This window comes from Schistocerca gregaria, chromosome X (assembly GCF_023897955.1).
Source record: "Schistocerca gregaria isolate iqSchGreg1 chromosome X, iqSchGreg1.2, whole genome shotgun sequence".
Taxonomy (NCBI): Eukaryota; Metazoa; Arthropoda; class Insecta; order Orthoptera; family Acrididae; genus Schistocerca; species Schistocerca gregaria.
In genome coordinates, this window is record NC_064931.1 from 783,155,765 (window position 1) to 783,173,745 (window position 17,981).

Consider the following 17,981-nt stretch of genomic DNA (forward strand, 5'->3'; position numbering starts at 1 on the left):
AAAGAAATCTATTTTCAACACTTAACTAGTTATTAATATTAATAAACTACCATCCTCAGGGTTATGACATTTCTACATGGCAAGTGTGCAAGTACCAAATTTTGCAAAAATTGAAGCTAATGTACTGGAACATAAAAAACTTCACATTTTTTATTATCATTTACACAATATTTTCCTGTTCCAAACTATATGCAGTGAATCAACGGAAATAGGAACAACTGTACTATGTACGAGCAACCACCTGGAGTGACCTAAAGTGGAATAACACCAAAACTATTTGTAGGAACAGCAGATTTTTGACAGATTCATTGGGAGAACTTTCAAGATATGTAATGTATTCACAAAATAAAAGCAGTTTGACTATTCTTTTGAGTATTGCTCATCAGCCTGGGACCCTTGCACAGATAATAAGACAGAGAAAAATCAAACTAATAACAGCATATTTTAACACACAGCAAGTTGCAGACACTACAAGAGGGGTGTTGTACTTCATAGAGAGATTTACTGCTGAATTTTGAGAGCATACAGTCCAGTATGTCAGGCAACATACTGCTTCTATCCACATATATCTCGTAAACTGAGCATGGTGACAAAATCAGAGAAATTCTAACGCACCTGAAGGTTTAGTGACAGTGGTGGTTCTAATGTCTTGTTAATTAATGGAACAGTGGAAGTGGGGGAAAAATAGTGGCAGCATGATTGTCCTCTGCCACATACCACAAGGTGGCTTGTGGAGAGTCAAAAACTGCAGCTGACAGCATTTGGTTGCACTGTAAATTTTGATGTAATGCCTAATAGAAGTTTGTGGGAATGGATTACATTTACCACTTAGGGAAACCAATTTGTAAAAATTTTGCTAATCCTCTTGCTTCTTGTATTCTAGGAATGAGTTTAGTATGATTCTGGTGACTTACTTTTTGGCAAACAGTAGATATTCAAATCTTCACAATTTAATATCTACTGTCATTAAAATCTATGCATCATGATCTGACAACACAGTACTGAATTTTTCAAAATACACTTGCAAGCCAATTAAACATAAATGAAAAGTCTGATGGACAGAGAAAAAATGTGAAAGTCAAGAAAATTTCCAGTAAAATAGTGACTGGGCTCTGGAATTAAATATTCACAAATATAAGGCAATACACCTAAACAAATTATACACCACTGAATTTCTTCATTGGAAAACAGTAAAATATGACGATCTTATCTCCAGATTACCCATTATGCCTAAAACCTCGGTTTAGGACCTAGGAAGTGTATGTCTTGTGAGACGAAACCACAAAAAATTGAAGTATCAACAACCTGTTTACAAAATACAGCTATCAAAGAGGCAAAAAGACACTTGAAAAGTATTGAAATAAAACTGGTACATTGTGTATTTATGAATGTGATACATCATAGACAGAAATAAATCAATTACACACAACACTGACAACATTTATTTGTGCAATCATTACAGTGACAATGTCATCTGGTTTTCATACAGGTACATACAAAGACACAGAAGTAGTACACTTTCATTTTGAGAAGTGAAACTATTTGAAATTATAATGCAAGCTGTACCTTATGGTAATCTATACACAAAAACAAATACTCTGGAGTAACAATTTATAGAATCTCACACAATTTATTACTGTACATACATATATACATTAAAAAACAAACAACAAAATCCTATCAGTGCACATCCCGGGGTCTACATTATTCTACATTGCTTAGGTTTATACCCACATCATTATCATAACAACAACATTTCGATAAAAACATTTCTACAACACTTATCAATGGTATACATATTTTATGTGTATTCATTGAAACACTTCTTTAAGACTTATTATTATCATTGTGCCCTTAGTAATTTAGGCCAAGCCCTACAACAAAGGCAATAAATGACTACTCATTATTTGTCTGCAACTTCAGGTCAAATTGTTGGACAATTAGAGGACAAATTAAGAAACCAGGATTTCAAAAATTGAAATCACTGTGCTGACCACTGGATGCTTCATGTGATATGTTAGCATATATATGATGGCAGGTAGAAAACAATCACAATTCTGTAACACAATGCACTTAATTAAAAACAAAATGAGAAATACAATGCTAGAAATAATACTCCCAGATTTTAGGACGGTGTATACCTACATAATGACTATGAAAATTACAAAGTTCTCACTGATTTCAGTTTCATGCACAGCAAACAAATGTTTTTTTACACATCAAATACAGTTAAGAAAGTTAAATGTGCAATAAAAATCTATTGTTAACAATTCATCACAACAGTTCAATACATTTAAGAAAGTAAAAATTTGTAATCCAAAATTATCACCACCAATTCTCATCACAACCTATCATTTTAAGGCTGACCTACTGCAATACTTTTAATGTCTCCAGAAACTAAAAATGCACAGTTTTAGTTATTTTGACACGCAAAGCTCACACTTTACATAAATATAAACGGAAAGGAAGTTAAATTTAGATGTCTACAGAATACACCAACATGAAATACAGAGGTCCTTGATGCAGATAATGTTCAGAATCCAAATCTCTCACACGAATATGAAATTATAAATATACTAGAAAACCTGGCAATGGTTCTCAATTGCTAAATATGAATGAAAATTGGATATACGTCCTAATTTCTTTCTCCTGAAAATTGGATATACGTCCTAATTTCTTTCTCCCCCCCCCTCTACTCCTCTCCCCATCCCCCCTTCCTCTGTCCACATCCTCCTCTTCCCCCCTACCTCTGTCCATCACCTTCCCCATTGCTCCCTATACCTCTGTTATCCCACATTCACTCTATTCATCTTCTCTTCCTCATCTCTCTGACCATATCCTCCTTCCCCTTCTTTATATCCATTTTCTCCCCCACTCTCTGTCCACCTCCTTTTCCCCCTACCTCTGATCCTATTTACTGTTATTTCAAACGGAGCCTTGATTGGAGATAAAAGTAAAAAATGCATCCGTAAACCGGCTGGAATCATTAGTACAATGGGTATGAGAGACTTTTCCAGCTGCTGGATCTTTGAGGACAGTAGTTTTAATGGCACATGGTTTTAATCTACAAACAGGATTATAAAATTTGCCACAAACACAACTTTCCTGTTTTCTGTTAAGTCAGTCAGTCGAGAAGGGATTCGCCCAACCAAAACTTTACTTGAATTTGTGTGAATTGAAACAAAACAATTTCAATACAATCATGAATTTATTGAAATGAAATAAATTTTTGAGGCATAATTGGATTGCACTCAGAAATTCTTATTCAATTTGCCTCCATATGCTGTCTACGTTCTTTGTCAGTCTCATTGTCTTTATGATCATGTTGCACACGTACACCGACCTATATTTCAATGCTTCACTTGTGACATTTTTTCCAAAGAAATAAACCACAAACTGAAATCAACTGAATATCTGCATCGTATATCAACTGAATCAATTTGCAACACACCAAATTACCATGAACTGATATCAATTCAATCTTTGCGACACACCAAGGAAATAGTCACCACTGATAACACACTGAAATATCACTTTCAACTGTATTCTGTATATCAATATTCACTATGGAATTTTTTTTGTTTTGAAAATGTGTGACAATAGAACTGTCAAACTTAATGTCGCAAGTTTATTTTTGTTATGAAAACCTGTGATAGCAGAACTGTCAGACTGACTGTCACAAAAATACTGTCCAAATTTCCAACTATCCTGCTGTATTTTTTTCCCTAACTCTTACTGGGGTGAACATCTTGGCCACTTTTCCAGACAAGTAGTGTGACCATTTTTCCCAACTGGATGCCACATCGGCATTTGTGATCCACAGAAGAAACTGAAGTAAATAACAAGGAACTACATTAATAGCCCAAAGATATTGCTTAAGCATTGATATGGTAAAAAATTTATTATATTCCATACAAGTAAGGTAACAAAAATATATTAATAACACTAATAGCAATGTAAGACATGATCACAATTTTGAAATGAAATTTTAATTTTTCTTGTTGCACTTTATTACAACAGCCTTAATTTTATTGCAAATTACTTGCTGCAAACATGTACCACGTCTGAAGATGACTGCCTCTATAACCCATATTCACGAATCTATTACTTCTATTTGACATTTCTACCATAACAGTGATTGATGCCAGTTGCACGCACTTTTGAGTTGTCGGCATTGGAACACTAAAACATTTCCTTTCTCACTTCTATTAACCATGCAGTGACTGTGCTATACACCACTCTGCCCCTGACGTATGTGGCAAACTTTACTTAGCTCCCAGCAGAAATCACCAGTGTCAATTGAAAGAAACACTTCTTAAAACATTACTGTCTCTGTAAGTACTTTTGTTTGCTACTGAGCACAGATAATACACTATTAAGAAGTTCTTAATGTTAGTTGACATTCTGGATTCAGTTGTTAGTTGCTTGATGCATATTATTACACAGTACAACTGAGAAGCATGGGCCACACATTTACTTGATTCGGGCTGCAGGTGGCCCACAGGCTGTCTTTTGACTACCACTGATCTAGATGAACAGATACGTAATTTAAATTTATACTCCACAAGCAATGTCATGTTGTGTAACAGAGGGAGATATACAAAGCAGTGTTTGAAAATAGAATAAGTGTGAGAGATGGCATAACAAAATATTCACATACTGGTATTGTTTTCAAGTTAAAATACTTATCAATGTTTCACCAGAAAAAGTATTCATTCAGCCAGAGATGCTACTGGCATAGGACTTTCGGTGGAGAATCCAGATAGAACCCATAAATTGTTTTAAGTTATAGGAAAAGGAACAGTAATCCAGGACAAAATCAGAGAAAGTTGGCTCCGAGTACCTTAAAGAATATTGCCTACTTTTACATGAACACAACCTACAAAACTGTTTATCTCATTTTATAATTTATGCCCACACAGCATATAGAAAATAATACACAAGTTTACACCTTATTTTGTAAAAGCAAGTAAGTTTAAAGCTTCCACTTTTGAGTTGAAACACAGTTTATTCATTTAGTGTGGATTGTTCTCATCCTGGAGTTTGTATACTTAGAATGGTTACAATCATGTCACAAGCAGTAAATATTATTTACATAACATATTTTAACTTGAAACCTGTAACTTCACACAGAAGTAACTTTGCAACATGCCTAATATGCTGACAACACATATTTTCATATTGAACTCTTGAGCTATTATTCGACAAGCAACTTTAAGTAATTTCTTTCATTAATTCAGAGCTCTCTGTGACAACTACACTACAAGGCTAAGGGACAGTGTGTGGCTGAAATGTTGTCAGAATTTATCAATGACAACCACCTTAACTAATGACAACTACTCAGATCTGTTATGACAAACCACAGAGAAGTTCGGTATTATACACCATTATATACCAACTGAACTACCCAAGCAGGACTCACGACCCATCCTCACAGCTCGACTTCCACCACTACATCGTCTCCTACCTTCCAAACTTCACAGAAGCTCTCCTGATATTTCTGCTTTTATGCTTCAGGCATACGAATTATTACAAATTTCTGAGCAGTTTAAATTGTTATCACTAAATAAGCACTGAGTTATATAAAGTATTATTTTGTTGTCTCCCTATTAATTGACTCATACAGCAAGTGATGTGGGTTTACTTTTTACTATAGACTTTTCAGCACATGCTTTTAGTAGTCTCTACTGGAGCCTATGCTACTTGAATCATTTTCATAAATCTTCAGTAATCATTTATGCTCTTTGAAGGTAGTGTGCTTCCCCCTTACTCTATTAATGTGGTCACCATAATATTACTCATGGCTTACAGGGCTTTCAAAACTACTCTACAGTTCAAGTATTCTGACAGTTGTGCAAAACTCAACACACACCTGGCTGACAAAAGAGCCTAACTGTATCATTAATTTCCAAACTTGGGTACAGAAATTGACTGCAATGGAAATAATTACTTTTCTTTCATTTATACACATGAGAGACTTGAATACATTCTGCTTCAAGGAATTTGGTAAATTACCCTACTGTAACAAACTACAACTATCCCACAGCATAAAAACTGTGTTTCCAAATATAAAAATGTTTGGATAGTCAGTATTACAAAATCCTCATTTGTGACAGTACTGCCCATTCCATCACTTTTAGTAGTTTCATTTTTTGTACTAGCAAATTTTCTGCGAATAAATAACATTAAATTCTCTTAGAACAGCACAATTACTGCATGTCACACTTAATGTATAGTATCCACATGCTGATCTGTATATATTAAAAGTACATTGCAAAACTTTACAAAAGTCATATCTTGGCAGCAGCATCTGCAAGAGGAGCAGTCTCAGGTAACCCAACACCACAATTTTTTCGGAACAAATAGGAAGAAAGTTTCCCTTTTTCACATAGCTCTTAAATTTGCAGTTGCAGATGGCTGCTGATGCTTAAATTCTGCCAAAATCCAGTATGTGTGAAAATAATACATGGTGTAGTGTTGCACTAAATACCATATAATTTGTAATTTTCCTTTAAAAATGCAGTAAATAAAATATGCAAGTTCTAACACTTAATGAGTTGTGGAAACTGATAAAATCATGTAAACAAACTTTATAGTGACAAGGTGCCTGTAAAGTAACACTCAAAACAAAAATACACTCACCAGTGAGACATTTAACTGGCAACCCATACATTAAAAAAATTCTACAAGAACATGCCATTAATTAACTCAATTGCACTTTAAGTCAAGGCCTTCACAAATTCACAGGAAAATTATCATTTTTCATTAAAAGATAAGGAGCCACATCTGTTGAACAGTGTTAACTTATGTAAGTGGTGAGATCATCCATTACCAGGCACTGTCTCTCTGTCGCTCGAATTCCTCTAGATACTGGTTTTTTAAAATAATTACTAATTACCTATATAACATATTAACACTGTATTTTTATCCTCCTCAACAATCATCTTATTGCACAAAATGGAAACACAAAAAAACACAAAGTTACAGTTTTATACAAGGTGTGACTACATTTATAACACTAAACCTTGGTGTAAAAATTTAAAGTAATTAAGTACATATATAATTTTCATCCAGGAAGAAAAGACGTAGATGTAACAAATCACATTTTTTATATCGTGAAGCAATATCAATCTGGAAATGATTCACATAATTTAACATGGTATGGAAAACAATCTGCACTGCTGAATGGTTTAGTATTCTCCTTTGCTCAACTATTTTACTTATATGACTATTTTTCTACCTTAGACTCATGAAAACTGTTATCCAGATTACACATATCGAGATATGATGAAAACTGAAATAATTTTCTCATAAAATTTAGCTAGACTTCCTCTACCAGCACCAAAAATACGAATAAAGGAATATACAACTTTCAGAATGAAATTTTTGGCCTTCAGCAGTTTTTGTACTCCAGCAAAACTGTGTCTGTTTTGGACTTAAACCTGGAACTTTGCCTTTTGCCAAAAATGCTTAACCAAATGTATCACTGTAGCTTACCTTACAGACTGACTCCAAAGCTTTAATGTGAAGCTCACTACAGGGATTCACAAAGATGACAACAGTTTGGGCATCAGTTCCATTTCTTTCCATAAATGTTGCAGCTTCATCTTCTGAATATCTTACACTTGTCTGACAAACAGTAACATTACAGAAATTTCTTACAGGCAAGGTTCCTATCTGCTGATGCTAACATGTTCCAAATAGTTACAAACAAATTTTCCTTGAGGATTAAGGTCTTCTAAGCTAAGCTACTACCAATCTTCTATGTTCAGTTCTAAATATAAACATCAATAATCAATTTTTCTGGTTCAATTTTTGACAACAAAATACAGGCACAAAATACCTCACCATTATTTTATTATGCTGCTAACACTTCTTTCCATTCAGTACAAAAGGAAGTCAGCATATGAAATTATGGTACTCTGAACTCTCTATAGCATTTAATTGTCTGTATCTTTGAAACACAGACCATTTGCCCAATACAACATTCTGTAACATGATAAAAACTAACAACATTTTGCCCAAGGTACTTGTGACAATTACACTCTCAAATTTCACAACAACTGTGGACGGAAATGAAACAGAAGTATTCATATCTGCTCTGACAGTATGGAAACATAATGCTCAAAGTATAAAGAAATCAAAACACTGAAACAGAGATGAGTAATAAGCCATCTTCCAGTATAAGGTGAGAAAAGGCCATAGGATATGATCATTATACTTATGACTAGCCATTGGGTTTTGTATTTTTCAGCATAAGGGCACATTATGGATTAGTTGGTGCACCCACATTTAAAAGGTAGGGACACAAGAGTAGTAACTGCACTAGTAATAGTTGGCAACTCCATGGTCACAGAAAGCTCAAACTGAGAAACAAGTTGCATCTGAATATAGGTTCTTTAAAACACATTCATCTGATTTCACAAGACTACATCTTTTCCACTAATGTAGATAGAAACTGGGATGAATTTTAACTTACTTTAACTTGAATATAGTTTGGATATTTGTTTTTTGTACAGAGGAGGGCACATTGATCATTTGTGAAAATTAAATGAAGACTGTGATACTAAATGTAACTATGTGCATGCTCTTAACAGACATACTCCCATAAATCAGATGTCTGTTTTGAAAATAAAAACTTTGTATTTCTATGTGTAAGTAAAAATACACCCCACGTCCCTATCTGCATTGATGTAAAGGGTATAGTTTTGTGAAACCAAATGACGTGGCTTGAAACTTCCTATGTAAAGGAGTTAGTATCTCAAGAAATTTGACTACTCACATTATTGGATGATTTTTCTGCATTAATTTCATTGAAAGGCAAAGTACTGATTAATGGCTGCAAAAAATTTAATCAACGAGTTTAGTTCATAGGAACAATTGGTTGTGCTCAATAGCCTGGTTGTAATTGTACTAGGCACCATGGCCATCTCTATGCAAACAACCCTAGCAATGAGCAGGGTTCAATTTATAACAAAACTGCTTTCCTTGTCTCACCTTACCTACATATTCAACAAAAATCTCAACGTTTCTCCATTCCTTGGCAATCCCTGTCCATCCTTCCTACCCATTTTTTATATTAAACATACTGCTGCTGTAATAAGAGACGATGATGTTCTCCTAATGCAGGAGCAGATCCAACTTTTAATCAATTACTCTACCTATTTAGGATGTAACAATTCCTTGTTACCATTTTACAACTTTATTACTGAAAGATGGCAAACTACTAGATACAATATTTTTAATATTTCATATGTTTTTTTTTAATCCCTGCATGACTCTGTGTAATATATAAGTTGAAAACTTCTTTTCTCTCCGTCTCTCTTTATAAAAACATTTTCACATAAAATAAGTAAAAAATAAATTAGGCAAGATCATAACAATAACTATTAAACAAGTTTCTGAAATTATATATCACAGAAATTACTTAAAAGCACGGAACACACACAGAACGTCATAGTGATAAAATAATGAACTTTAACAAATTAACAAAATAACATTGCAACAATTAAGGGGCTATAAACACAGTTTAAAACTGCAGCTAGTTCATTAACAGGTTAAGTATCTTACAACTGCATGTAATACATGAAATACGAGGACAATCTTTCTCCCCTCACAAGCATTTTTAATAAAATATTTTCTGTAAAGCTACAGAAATGTACAAAATTTGCAAAAAATAGTGTAATCATTTCCTGCTTATTAGAATTTTCATATGAAAATACATTATGATAACTCTTCTTCACTATCTTCCACTTTGAACAGCCTTCTTCCAAATTCACCAACATTCATATCATTTCCTGAAACTAAAAAAATAGAATATGCATAGAAAAATGTATGTGACTAGGTACGTTTCAATAAATTTAAAACAACAGTACAGTAGCAGATGATTTAAGATTAAAATTCATCACACTATAGCAAAAGTGCCACACCAAAAAGTATTTCATTATAGCAGATGATAATAATAATTATTATTATTATTAATAATTAATAATAATAATAATTATTATTATTATTAATAATAATAATTAATAATAATAATAATAATTATTATTATTATTATTATTTACTATCCATCTGCAGAAGAGAAATAAGAAGGGTGCCAAAGGAAATGAGTTCATGAGTGGAGGTGGAGACAATAGAAAGAAATATAAAACCGCAAATTACGGAGAAAAATTAATGTTTCTAATGAAGCAGAATTCAATTTTTGTTACAGGCTAACAGAATCAACAAATCTTAGTTTTATTATATTCGTACTGACTAACGTATACAGGATGTCCCTGGCCTACCGTACCTGCCTTTTTCTAGAAAACAGTATGTCTGATAATCCTAGTAAATTACGTTTTATTAATGGAATTAAATTTACTGAAATGAAAAGAATGAAATCAGTCAGAATGATAACAATGAAATGCAATGACACAATCTGATACCATTGAAATTCGCTCTCAAAAACCCTGTGGGAGAAAAACTTCTGGTTGTAGAATTTGGAAATAATAGAAAGGCAACATCAGTGACACAGGAAACATAAACTGCTTCTGGAGGACTATGTATTTTTCTGATAAGCAAGAGATCAAGTTTTGGATCGTAGCTTGTCAAACATTCTCGTCTGTCATGACTAATTAATTATGGTTTGGGCAAAACATTACAGAGAAAATGAATGATGTGTCTTCCAAGTGCCCATAATCTATTGGAAACTGGAAGAAATGAGATCCTCTTTAAAATTTGAAATGAAGGAAAAGGTACAAAAGTATATTAGCATTGTTGAATAGAGGAGGAGGGGCATTTTTGTCAGATTAGTTTTGAAGTAGGATGTACTGATTCAATAGTATTATTAACAAATCTACCTAGTCCTGATAGGCTGAGCAATGATTAAAGAAATAAACACTTATTCTACAGGTAAGAAAAGTATTAAACTGCTACTTTACGGTGGGATGAGGAAGCACATTTTGTTAGACATTGGTATCTAACAGATGTACCTTCTTTCCAATAGATCAGTTATATAATTATGAGTGTTAAACTGAGTACAATCTTCTGTTTGTAAAATGTTACGGAGCAAGTAATTAGCTAGTTTGGTTATGGTTTCCATTATCAGTTTACTTGGTGGCCAGACACACTTCAAACAAAATTTTTCTGGTTCATGTCAAGAGACATATCACCACATCTAACTCATCTTTATTAATTATTGTGCAGCTGCAACAAAGACACCATGTACTAATAGTGGCCTAGATAGATAAATCTAATTCAGAAAATATATCAAATGCTGCAACTTATAGAGATCCAAAGTACACTGTTCACATCTGCAACAAAATGCATCTCTTACAGTAAACTGCAGACAGGTAAATGTGTTCTTTTGCAATAATTTCTGCAGAAGAGGGTTACTGCTCACTTAGAAAAGACTTTACTTTTTTTTTCTAGAATACCAAAAAATGAATTTATTTTAAGTAAGTGCAAGAAAACTTTTACTGTCAGTAAAACAATAAAATTTAATTTTTAATACTATTCCTTATCCGAAAAAATTCACATCTCTCTGTTTCAGCATTGTTAACAGCCCATCAGCAGTAGGAAGACTGCTTTGATGACATCAATGATTCAGCACACTATACAAAAACACTTTTCTGACAAAGAATGTTGTTTTGAGAGGTTTATTCAACAATACTATCTATGTACCTTCACATGAGCAATTTCACAGTTAACCTCATTTCCTGCAGTCTCCAGTAAATTCCACACACTATGAGCTACGCCATTTAATTCATCCTTAATGGTTCATCTAAGGTAGGTAGGTAGGTAGGTAGGTAGGTGTAGGTGTGTGTGAAGCAGGATTTTTGACAAGCGGTATAAAACAAACGGGAGAGTATACTGCAATGTGGTCAATAATCTTAGTTTTTTTAATTATTTACTTATTTTCATTTATGGAGCTACTGAAGCAACTATTCTGTTAATGGAGCTAAGCAATTAAAAACAAACCCACAGGCTGTGGAAAGCAGCGTATAGTGATATGACATTTGCAACGGATTGCTTAGTAAGTTTTCCACAACAACAAATGGGGGAATGTACTATCAAGTCTAAGACCACTAGCATAATGCAAGTTGTGCTCCAGTACCAGTACCTATCATTTATGCAGTAAAGTGGGCAATGACGGACTGTAATATCAGTTTTATCTTCTATTTACCAAATAGTTTAGGTGAGTTACATTTCGCTGTCTGCCCGGTTAGCCGAGTGGTCTAACGCGCTGCTTTCCAGGTGGGAAGGCATGCTGGTCCCTGGCACAAATCCGCCCGGCAGATTAGTGTTGAAGTCCGCTGTGCCAGCCAGTCTGTGGAAGGTTTTTAAGGCGGTTTGCCATCTGCCTCGGCGGATCCAGGCTGGTTCCCCTTATTCCGCCTCGGTTACACTATGTCGGTGATTGCTGCACACACACTATCACCACGTACGCATGCACCATAATTACTCTCTACCACGCAAACATTGGGGTTACACTTATCTGGTGTGTGACATTCCCAGGGGGAGGGAGGGGAGGGGGGGGGGGGGCAGGGTGTCCACTGGAGTTCGAACAGCACAATAACCCTGAGTTTGGTGTAGGGTGGCGGAGGGTGAGCAGACTGCTGTAGCCTGTTGTGGGGTTGTGAACCACTGAGGCCTATGAGGGGGATGAAGCCTCTCCATCGTTTCTAGGTCCTGCGTTCCCTACAATACAATGCAATACCTTTCACTAATCAATCCAAGTTACTCCCAACTTATAAGAAAGATTTTGAAAAATTATGTCAGGCTTATATCGCTGATATAAATTTATTGTAGATTTATGTAACATGTTTTATGCTCACACATTATGATTTTTTTGGAGAACAAGAATTTTTCCTATAAAAACCAACATGGAGCTCTTGTGAAATGCTTCTAACTCTTTTTGTACACGAGATCCAGGGCACCATAAACAACTGCACCCAGATTAATACAGTGTTCACTCACTTTCAGAAAGCATCTGATAAAGTTCCACACTGTTGTTTAGTGAAAAAATTACAAGCTATCATGTAGCGGAACATACTGTGGCTAGATTATGGATTTATTAGCAGATACAACTCGGTCTGTTATACTCAACAGGATGAAATCGACATTGGAAGTTCACTCCAAACATTAATAAATGTAACGGTTTGCACATAAAATTACCAAGCGATCTACTAACGTTTGATTAAATTATTGGCGACAAACAACTGGAAATACACCAACTGACAAAAAATGTTAAGCATCCAGAAGGCATGGTTAAGTGTCAATGTAACTTTGTACACTTACATACTGTCAGCAGGCATGGAAGTAATTTGAGCTGCAATTCTCTGTGACAGCTAAAATGGCCACCAGAGTCCATTAGTACTGTTCACATTCAGTGCTGTTACCAGATCTGGTGGGATATACAAGGGGCATGAACAGTGTTGCATGTGATTACTGTGAAGGACTTAGAGACACCATGTGCTTTTGTGAAACTGTGTTTAAAAGCACCTGATAGGATTTGAAAAGGGCCTCATTGTGGATCTCCATTTTCCTGTCTGGTCAAATTGTGCAATACCAAGATTTGTGAGGAATTCGGATACGATGGTTGCCCAATGTTTGACTGCATGGGAATGTGAAGGCAAGGATACTCTTCGCCAATGTTCTAGTAAACAATATCTGAACACCAAACGGGAGGGTAGTGGTATTGTGCACCAAACCTAACATAACCCTACACATCTGCACCTGTCATTCAGGAAATAGTAATCGACTACCTGCAACATTCTGTGTCATCCTGCACCACTGACAGACTAGAGATCACAAATGGAGCAAGTACAAGTTTAACACTGAGGATTGCGAACTTTGGAAATCAAGGTTCCACTGCTACATCGGTGCGATATTGGCTTCCTTCTTTTCCACTATAGTTTTGTATGATGAGTCTGAGAAAGGTGTCACTGCAATTGCTTCCTGTTCATTGTCTCATTCTCTCTTACTGAAATGTGCAGGACAGTAAGGCTAGTCATGATTTAGTACGGAACCTGCCTGCAGGATTGCAATATTTGCATATACTTTCAGTCATCCCAATTTGTCTCCATGGACCAATAGTGAGTTACGCAGCTTATCGTTCATTTCTGCGACTTTTTCGAAAACTGGTGTAAATTCACTTTAATAACTGATCACCATTTAGATAATACACTTCATCCTCATCCTGCTTTCTTGTGCTGTCATCAAAGAATCGGTGATGTGTGAGTCTACATGTAACTGTTAGGAATGCGCGCTCGCACTCGCGCGCGCTCTCACACGGGGCATCATCTCCAAACTCCAGGGGTAGCGAGTCAGAGAGATTACAAGTCCAGCGCAGGGTGCCTAGGTTTGAACAGTCCAGCAAAATGTGGACGACTGTCAAACGCAGACAGTGGGATGCATCCTCGCGATGGATATGACCATGGGTCAGCCATGTATGGCTGATGCAGAGCCGGCAAAGGACAGTAGAGTCCTGCATGGAGGACCCCCACAGATCAGTAGTCTCCATTATCACCTATAATTAGTATAGTGAAGACAGAGTGAACCATTCTGTATTTCAGGCACCTAAAACTTGACAGAGTAATACCAATCAGAGGTCTGTTTTCGGAATACCAATCTTAAGAGTCAGTTTACTGGTAAACAGTTTGGCCAAGCTGTCAGTGAGTCCATTCCTCATGATCTCAACATGGCCTGGGGTCCAGACGAAGGTCACTGAGCATCCCCACTGTTCAACGGCATACAGGGAATCCTGGATAGCAATGACCAAGGGATGGCAAGGGTAGCACTGGTCAAGAACTTGTAAACTGCTCAAGGAGTCGCTGTAAATTGGAAACGACCCACCAGTACAGGAACGGATATGCTCAAGAGCACGGGAGCTGGCTACTAACACCGCAGTGAAAAAATTAACAGCCATCCCCACAATGAGAGCAGTTCAGTATGCCCCACAAAAGTATAAACAAAGCCCACGCGACCACAACCATCAAGCCATCAGTGTAGATGACTCGCAGACCTGGGGATGTGCGAAGGATCAAGAAAAATTAGTGGCGGAGGGCCTCGGGATGAACAAGTCTTTTGGACCTTGTGATAGATCAAGACAGAGCTGCAGTTGTGGGATGCACCACAGATGTGTGCAGGAGTGGGTCCACAGAAGAGGTGGAAGAGAAAACAACTGAAGTTAGAGAGTATAAACAAGATGTGGATTGCGATCGTAATTCCTTATTGGGGTCGCCGTTGCAGGAGATGAATTACTATCTTTGGAAAGAGGTGACGGTAATTCGGATGCTTAGGGAAGCTGCAAACATGGCTAGCATAATTGCATGGTATCTGATAAGCAATGGAGGGACACCAGCCTCCATGAGTAAGCTGTTCACAGGGCCAATTCAAAAGGCTCCTGTCGCAAGTTGAACCCCAGAGGGATGTATAAGACCCAGTATCCACAATGCTGAGAGTGATGCCGAACCCTATGCCAGACTCCCATAATAAAGGCACGATTGTATCAGGATTCTGTAAAGCTGCAGAAGGGTAGTGCGATCTGCACCTCAGCTAGTGGTACTCTGGCAGAGAAGTGTATTAAGGTGTAGCCATCACTTCCACTTAAGCTGGCAAAGATGGAAAATCCATATCAACTGGAAATCAATGACCAGTCATACAAACTGATAAGTCTCCACCACACCGAGTAGTTGGTCATCAAGGCAACACTTTGGTTGTGTGTGAATGTTACAACATTGACGGAAGTGTAGTCTTGGCAACATAAAATCGAAGGCCATGGGTGAGGAGCCATGCCTGGGCGTTTTGTATGGCGCCTTGCAGTTGACGTTCAGTGACACCAACTAGATGAGGAATAGCATAGGCAAAAGTCATCAACATGATACTAAGGAACCCACAGCTGCTGCCGGACCATTGATGGCAACTAGAAAGAGAGGGGCATTCAGTACAGAGCCCTGCAGGACCCCATTCTCTGGGATATGGGGTGTACTGTAGTAAACACCAACTTGAACCTGGATCGTACGACGTGGTAGGATGTTCTGTATGAAAACCAGGAGCGGACCCTGGAGACTCGACTCATGTAAGGTACCAAGGATGTCGTGTCATAAGCTTTTTTCAAACCAAACAAGACAACTATAATGTGCTGGTGTCAGGCAAAAGCTGTTCAGATGGCAGACTCCAGGTAAACCAGGTTATCAGTAGTGGAATGGTCTTGGTAAAAACTGCCCTGGGACAGAGACAGAAGACACCAACACTCAAGGAGTCAACACACCTGCTGGCTCACCATGCATTCAAGAAACTTACAGGATACACTGGTGAGACTTACTGGGCAATAACTGTCTGTCTCTAGAGGATTCGTACCCCGTTTCAGTACTGGGGCAATGATGCTTTCTCGCCACTGCGATGGGAACTCAACCTCGTGCCTGATGTGGTTAAAGATGGCAAGGATATGATGCTGACAATCCACCTGAAGGTGCTTGATCATTTGGTTGTGGATGCGGTCTGGACCTGCGACTGTATCAGGGCAGTGTGCGAGGACACTGATGAATTCTCACTTACTGTATGGAGTATTATATAGCTCCAGGTGGTGTGTAGTACAAGATAATTGTTTTTATTTCAACCGTTGTTTTAGGACACAAAAGGCCGGTTAATTCTCAGTTGCTGATGCTTGAGAGTAGTGCAGAACAAAATGTTCGGCAACAGTGTCTGGTCAGTGTAGACAGTGCCATTCAAGGTAATACCAGGTACACCTGCAGGTATCTGGTATCTACAGACATGTCTGATCTTAGCCCAAACCTGTGAAGGAGAGGTACAGGCTCCAATGGTTGAAACATACTGTTCCCAACATTCCGCTTCAGTCTCTTTATAAGGTGGATGACCCGGGCACAGAGCTGCTTAAAGGCAATGAGATGCTCCATCGGTAAGTGCTGCTTATGAAGTTGGAGAGCCTGCCTATTATCTTGAACGTCCTCTGTGTTTCAAGGACCACCAAGGAACTGTCTTCCATCACAGCAGGCACAAGGAAGAGGGGATCCCTAAAACATTTGCCATAAGAATTGCTGTAGTTATATTCTGGACTACATCATTGATATCTCCAAGGGGCAGGGAGCCAAGGTCGACAGCAGAGGCGAAAGCATCCCTGTCAGTACTGTTGAGAGTCGTTCTGGGCAGGCGTCCAGGGGGGTAACACTGAAAAGTGGTCACTACCACGCACGTCACCATGGACCCTCTAAGGATGGATGGGAGAAGACAAAGACTGCAAATGGAAATGTCTATGGCCGAGAAGGTTCTGTGTGCCACACTGAAGTGTGCTGGGGGTACCAGTATTCAAGAGGCAAAAGTAAAGTTGTGCCAGTATAGTTTCGAGGTCTTTACCATGGCCAATGACCATTGTTCCACCCCACAAAGGGTTACTGATGTTGAAATCACCCAATTTAGGAAAGGTGGAGGAGCTGAGAAACCAGTGCAAATAGTATGTTCTGAGACACTTCACCACTGAGAGGGAGGTAAATATTGCAGATGGTAATATCCTGAAATGCTCTTATCCAAACAGCCACAGTCTCCAAAGGTGTATTAATAAGCACGAGTTTGCTATACAGACTGTCTAGAACACATTTGCAAACTTCTGACAACCTGTCATATGCAGCATGATTCTTATAATCTCCCCAGTATCCACAAAGGCATTGGGTCTGCCTTGCTGGAAACCAAGTCTCCTGGACTGCAATGCAGAAGCCAGGGGATGTGCTCAACAGATGCCATAGCTCAGCCAAGTGGTGGAAAAACTGCCACAATTCCACTGGAGAAAAATGTCGAAGTACAGTGAGGCCATGAAGGGACCAAGGGGGCAGGCTATTCCTTAGGGTCACCTGCTGCCACTAGTCGAGGGGTTATGGCATCAATATATACAGGTTTCGGGTTCCGTTGTGTCTCAGGGGCCACTAGACTCTCTACCTCGGCCCAGAAGTGGAACAAGTAGGATTTGGTGGCATGGGGGTCAC

General features: G+C 37.6%; 1 protein-coding gene across 11 annotated transcripts in view; it reads right to left on the bottom strand.

The window, feature by feature from the left end:
- Positions 1–1,419: 1,419 nt before the first annotated feature.
- Positions 1,420–17,981, bottom strand: part of LOC126297862 (orphan steroid hormone receptor 2-like) — a 115,713-nt gene continuing 99,151 nt past the window's right edge. For all 11 annotated transcript variants that reach the window (XM_049989153.1, XM_049989152.1, XM_049989144.1 and 8 more), the window contains one exon: positions 1,420–9,803. In XM_049989153.1, the coding sequence (XP_049845110.1) occupies positions 9,724–9,803 (80 nt within the window). In that variant the 3' untranslated portion in view covers positions 1,420–9,723. The remainder of the gene's footprint in view (positions 9,804–17,981) is intronic.